At 48.7% G+C, this 6,665-nt stretch overlaps 1 protein-coding gene across 1 annotated transcript in view; it reads right to left on the bottom strand.

Moving 5' to 3' along the window:
• Positions 1–2,100: 2,100 nt before the first annotated feature.
• Positions 2,101–6,665, bottom strand: part of Ebf3 (EBF transcription factor 3) — a 115,162-nt gene continuing 110,597 nt past the window's right edge. The window contains exons 13-16 of the mRNA XM_052174232.1: positions 6,067–6,244; positions 4,791–4,979; positions 4,187–4,276; positions 2,101–2,132 (exon numbers count right to left, since the gene is read on the bottom strand). Coding sequence (XP_052030192.1) covers positions 2,101–2,132; positions 4,187–4,276; positions 4,791–4,979; positions 6,067–6,244 — 489 coding nt within the window. The remainder of the gene's footprint in view (positions 2,133–4,186; positions 4,277–4,790; positions 4,980–6,066; positions 6,245–6,665) is intronic.

Below are 6,665 nucleotides of genomic sequence, written 5' to 3'. Positions count from 1 at the left end.
CTGTCTGCAAGAGCAATAAGTATGAAGGAAAAACAAAAGGTCCCGACTCTTGGTCTCACGGTGGGTTTGGCACTAAGAGGCTGAGTGTCTGAAGGAGGTCTTTCCAGTTAAAAAAGTACAGACAGTGCTGTTGGATCTGACCACAAAAAGGTCCTGTTTAAAATAAAAATGTACTAACCAGCAGTGTCCCCCGATACCTCTGTAACTCCAAAGGGAGCTTAAGAGGGCAGAAAGCAGCAGACAGAGCCAGGAAGAAGTGACTGGTGGACTGGAGGTTTGTGCTTTTGGGGTGTGTGTGTGTGTGTGTGTGTGTGCATGTGTTCATCATCCATCTCCAGATATTAACAATTGTGGTATGAACCTGTGATAAAATAGCACAGTTCTTCAAAGAAGTCCACTTTTAAGGCATCAGAGAAGTTAATGTGGCAAACATTTGTAATTAAAACGTCGTAAGTAAATTTTTTCTTAAACTTTAGGCCTCTGAATTTTTCCAGTAAACACAGTTCAGCTATGTGGCTAAGTCATAGGTGGCAGCTAAAATGACTTTTTTTTTTTACATTCTATGAAAAAAATTTAAAATTAAAAATAAAATAAGGACACAGCCCGGACGGTGTGGCCCCTTCACGGCCGCTCCACATGCACAGAACCTACTAGAATTTGTCACAGCCGCAGACACCGTTTTCTTTTGACTATACAACAAACTTTTCTTTTCAAAAGTATTTGTTCAGATAACTTAAAAATAATATAAAAATAAACAATGAATTTGACTTTTCCTCAACATAAAAAAAGGGGTAGGGGATGGAAAGTCTAAACGATAGCAAATGGTTTAGGTACAAATGAAATGTTAGGACATTGGTTCATTTCAACAAAACAGACCAAAGAGACAGTCCTTGGTGTCTGCTCTTCCCTGTGCTGCAACAGTGGACAGGAGCAAACAGCAGAACAGACGTGAAAAACGAAGGCGGGGAAAGCAATGTACAAAATCTCAAAGATAAATACAATATTTATAATTGATATGTTACAAAATAAAGTCCCTTAGCAACTGCAAGTGTTCATGGGAAAGGAAGTGTCGCATGAAAAAGCATTTTATCCCCTATAAGACACATAAGGAATAAAACTCGTTTTTCTAAATATTTTAAGTGGATCTGAAAAAAATTCAAGACAAGTGTATAAATATTTAGCTACAACTTTGGCAAAATCACAAAAGTCTACAATTTTATAACCACATACAAAACACATTGGGGAAGAAGGGTCTAGAAGTCAAAAGGACAATTTCAGGTACAAGAAACATAGACCTCACAGTAGCCTAAGAATGCAATAGGTTTACAGTTCGCGAAAGTTGAAAAACTGTTGCTGATCGCACTTGCTTTAACAGGAAGCTCTAGGTGGGAGAATATTGGAACCAACAGACAGTAGCATATTTTTTTTTCTCTGTCAGTGTGCTTGTTGAAGGCAAGAGATTCGATATCAAAGTTACAATTTCTAACTACAATAAGTTACAAAGTTTCATTTCATTAAGATGAAGTTAAGCAATGATAAGCCCTCCCCCCTCCCCCGCCCCGTTCACCCAGTCACCCTCCTCTGCCCCAGTCAATGGCTCATACCTCCTTGGCCCCCTTTGTTCACCACAAAAAAATATTTCACATTATAGAGATACACAACCATTGTGAATCTAAATATGAGTACAGAAAAAAATGTTTTGAGGCTTTCTTCCTCAGTGTTGCATGGGCATCAAAACGGTGCATATTCACGAAGCTTCTCCCCACACAGATAGCACGCACTAGACAGCCAAGACGGAATCAGAAACTTTATACAAAATAGGCGTCGCTTTGTTTTCCTTAATCTTCAGGACTGAGAAATGTGAAGACATGAGAAAAGTTCAGTCAATAAAATGGAATTGTTCATGAAGGAGTGGGTTTGTTCGCGTGTTGATTCTTAACAGTTTAAATAAAATCTCTAAATGTCTTTTGTAGCATTCAACTGTTGCTGATTTTTTTTAGTTTTGAAGATATTGTTTCCATCAGCACGTCTTAACACACTACATGTGTCCCCTGAAGTCCGTCCTTGGATGCTGGGTGCTGTGAAGGTAAACAGAGTCCCTCACATGGGTGGGACTACCAGCCCAGACATAGCTGCAAAAGAGAAGAAGACAGAAATTAATGTGGCCACCCCACGCGCACCCTCAAGTGGGCCCAGCTTGCTCCTGTGCTGGGATTCGCAGGGAGGCCAGACTCGCTGCTATAGTCAGCTCTGCTGGTGGCAGTGGTGCGTTGGTAAGTCTACTTCTTAGGGTGAGGGAACCGTGGGGCAAGAACCCCTCAGGCCTGTCTGGCTCTGCAGCCCTCTGTAAAGGCCTTCTCTGCAGGAGGGAGAACAGGCCTCTGTTTCACATAACTGTCTCCACATTTTGTTCAAAGCAAAGGGAAGGCTACTCTCTGGAAAGACAGGAACCAGCCTGGCTGTGGCTTGAAGGCTTGCTTTTCCTATGTGAAATGGAGACTTGCCTCAGTTTCCCCCTCTGCCTTTGGGCCCAGGCTCTGACCTCCTACTAGCAGCTCTGTAGCGTAAGGGTGAGTCAGGCTCTCAGATCAAAGCCACACAGGGCCCAGCTGCTCTGGAATCTCACGGCCATGGAGCGGTGGAGGCAGCCACCACCTCAGGGTGCAGTTTTCTCTTCATAGAATAAAAGAGGCTTGGCATTGAAGCACCAAGTGCAGCCAGCTCTAGAGTGAACTCCTGGTCCGAATGTAATTTAAAATCTTTTAACTCTGGTGTTGTTTAATTTTTGTCAGAATGACTGTTCTCATTAATTTATGTATAACATATTAATACATTTGTTCATGTAGTGATGTGAGCTTCAATTTCTCAGTCCATTAATTTCAACGATATTAATTTATCTCCGACTCACCGTTACAACTTTATGGTTTGGCAGGCCCCTGTGTACACACTGCTTGTGTGGTACCACCTAGTCGGCCTCGAAGCTGGGGCATGTCCACAGACACCTCCCCTCACTGCCTGCCTGCTAAGCAGCGCTGGCCTGGTGCCCAGGGCCAGCTCTGGGGCGGGCTGGCGGCACCTGGGGCCTGGGCTTCCCGTCAGAACTGACAGGTGTTGTGAAGACAATGAGTTCAAATCATTGATACCTTTCCAGTTCCTTTTTTGAGCATTAGTTCATCAAAGTGGAATATACCACCGACTTCACAAAAGGGCCAGTTTGTCTTCTCCACAGTTGCGTCCTCGGCACCCAGCAGAGAGCCTGGCACATAGTAGGCACTCAGTAAATACTGGTTGAATGGGTTCATGTGTTTAAAGGAGAATGGGTTTGACTTTCACCCTGTGGAGCACATACCCAAGGTGGTGTCTGAAAGAGGCCAGGTGATGGCCACTTACTTCAAGTAAGCATGGCCCCGTGCACAAGGAGTCATGTGTGAGAAGGCCTAGGGGCACCCATCTGGCTTCACCACCACACTCATTGCAGGTCACAGGCATCCTGAGCTGCCCTCAATGCTGGGAAGGGTACTTGGTGCCTGGGCCCCAGCTGTGGACAGCTGTGTTTAAGTGGTAGTTCTCATGTCCCTGGGCCAACCCTTCCCCCTCTGGGCTGAGAGAGAACACTCACTCCCAACTACAGATAGCCTTGCCACGCAGTCATGGGACACAAACCGCCCTGGGTCAGCCCCTTCCAAGAGAGAACAAAGCCATGTAGACTTACTGTCCTGAAGGTAAGGCTGTAAATAATGGCTCTGCCTCATGGCAAAAGGGAGCAGGCATGGTCTGGGATGGGCTCCCAAGATGGCACAGTGACCTGCCACCCATTTCTGAAACTGTTTCTGCTGCCCCTTTAATAACAAAGCTGAAAGTTTGGCATGAAGGGCAGGGCCATGGCCTGCATGGGGAAGGGCCAGGCCTGGGCCCTCTGTGGAGTGGGGCTCTGCTCTTGTTGTAGTCTCCTTTCCCCTCAAGGGAGGTTCCACCCCTTGGGTCATGGAAGTGCTGATTCAAGGTCAGTGCATAGGAGGAATGGGCTGGACAAACCCTAGAGGCAGAATCGAGTACATTCGGCCGAGGACCAGGCTGCGGGGCAGGAAGGAAGATGCAGACCAGTGAAGCACATGCAATGCCACGGGCGTGCAAGGGGTTTCGGAAGGGGCCATGGGGCCTGAGCACCCACCCGCACCGCCCTCACCTTGCAGTCCGTTCCCGTTGGCGCTGGTGCAGGAAGGAGGAGGCGAGGCTTGGGGCCGGACCACGGGCGCAAAAGCGCTCTTCTGTTTCACTGCGGAGATGACATTGGCAGGTGAGAATGAGAAAATGCCGTGTGTGCTGCTACAGTTTGAAGGGAGGGTGACCGAAGAGGCTGCCATGGTGGGGCTGGACGGCACTACTGCAACAAAGCAAACATGGTCAGCACGCGCGGGCCGTGGCAGCACCACGGCGAGAGCTCTGCGGGCCTTGCCTCGCATGGGGAGGGGCCACAAAACAAGACATGACATGCTTGGCTTCGGCTGGGCCACTCTGGATAACAGGCAGACGCTTGGGGGGGCGGGCTTTCTCTTCCAATCGAGCAGCCCCGTGAGGTTCAGATTTTATTTTGGTGGCCAATAAGATGGCGTTGTGGGGGGAGGGCTGAATTAGGTCAATTTGTAGTTGTCATTTGGATGCCCAGCCTCTGGGGCCACCCTTCCTTTTATCCAGTAGCTCACATCACAGAACATCCAAGCAATACACACACTCGACTTTGTAGTGAATATGAATCTGCGTGATGACGTGTGACAAAAACAGACACTTACTGCCGTAGGGAGAGTTAGCGGAGGAGCCATTAAGAAATCCAGGCGAGCCAGGGACCCCTAGATTGGCCATGGCGCCACTTCCATATCCATTCATGCTAGTGCTGACTGTGTTGTAATTGGACTGCTGGGGAGTACTGCTGGGGACGTAGCCTCGCGGGGACACGCTGCTTGTATTGCGACTGTAGCCGACTGTTAAAATCCCCCCCCGGCCAAAAATAACATTATTATCAGTGACAGACACTTGGGGGGGGTTTCCCCGAGAATCTCTATCATATATTCAACATTTTTAATTGACTTTATGCTTCCTCTCGCCCTGGTGAGTCTAGCCAGCTTGGATAATCTTATCGCGCCAACCCTACCACTGGTGAGACCTGTTCCATCTCTGTTGGCTTCGATGGCCAGCCAAAGCATGCTTCGATCTAACCTTCAGCCATTTCTACACACTGCTTTAGAAGCAATTATCAACAGCTTGGATTCCTGACCTGCTACCCCACTCTCTCTGAACTTTCAGCCTCAATAGACCTTCAAATGCCATGGCTGACAAAGAGAGCTTGTTTGTGGCCGTAACTTCCCTGGAAAGACTGTTTGGGGAGGTGGGGGGGGGTCTTCATTTTCACACTTGCTGTCTCTGTGAGCAGGGGTGGGGTGGACGCCATAGCTTCTTGCCTGCTGCATAGTGTGGGTAACTGGGAGCCAGCAGAATGGGGGGCGGGGCATCTGAGATGGCTGCCTGAGTCATGTTTATAGAGGATGTCAACTAAACTGGGCTCACGGGACCTGCTCAAAGGACACCAAATTGTGACCTCAACAGCCGTGGTCACTGTCCTGTGGGATATGGTATGCCATGGGGGGAATGGATGGCTTTCTCCATGGATTCAGAGCAGGAAGGGAACCCAAATACCAGTACCACCCATGACACAGTCAAGAAGGCTCCTCCTGGCTTCCTGCGTTATAGCTGCCCTATGGCTCTGCCCATTCTTGTCAAAGAACACAGAGTCACTTACAAATAAGCTAAGGGACACTTCTAGCGATACCAGGGAGCTGAGTGGCAGCCGATGGAGCTACTGTCACTAGGACTGGGTTCTCTGTTCTTTGCCCAGTACAGCTGGAAGATGTGCGGCAAGGTCTTCCCTGCAAGAAGGAACCAGCCACGCCTAAGGGCATGGACTGTGACCAGCACATCCCAGCTGGGCCCCAACACCTCCACCTGCAACTATGGCCTCAACCCACCCTGGGGAGGGGGCCAGGCAAGGGTCCACCTGGCAGAGCAGCCTACCTTGGTCATTGGCTTGGGAGGTCTCTGACACATTAACGGCTAGCTGACTGCTGAAGGAGTTCACACCCATCATGCCAGTGTGTGCCGGAGTATTGCCCAAGGTGGGGATCTGGTTGTGATTGCGGGGAACGCTGTACAATGCCTCGGCAATATCGGCCGCTCTCTTCAGGATGATCTCCTGCAGCGAGAGCGATACATGTGATATCATACGAGGCCAGGTTACGATGGCCACATCCCACACACCGTTGGCCTGTCCTCTTGGTGGGGGCAAGCAACCATTACATGGCCCAGACTATGACAAAAATCCTTAGGAAAATTGTCAAAGGTTGCTTCTAAGTAACTGTATCTTGTCCTTAGACCTGTAGCCCTAAGCCCTAGGACAAGCAGAAGGCAGAGACTAAGAATTAAAGAACTGGGCCCCCCCAGGAGAAATGAGCATCTCTTCCTGGGGCTTTATAATCTGTGAGAATAAGGTACGGGGTGCCCTGTGCCCTCTCTGAGCCCCAAAAAGACCTAATATACCTCACCTGCTACTGAATACTGTAGAACTTCAAAGACCCACCCACTCCCTTTTGTGGACCACTCTCTTCAACTTGTCT

The sequence above is a fragment of the Apodemus sylvaticus genome, chromosome 1 (genome assembly GCF_947179515.1).
Source record: "Apodemus sylvaticus chromosome 1, mApoSyl1.1, whole genome shotgun sequence".
Taxonomy (NCBI): domain Eukaryota; kingdom Metazoa; phylum Chordata; class Mammalia; order Rodentia; family Muridae; genus Apodemus; species Apodemus sylvaticus.
This window is presented reverse-complemented; position numbering and strand designations above follow the sequence as displayed.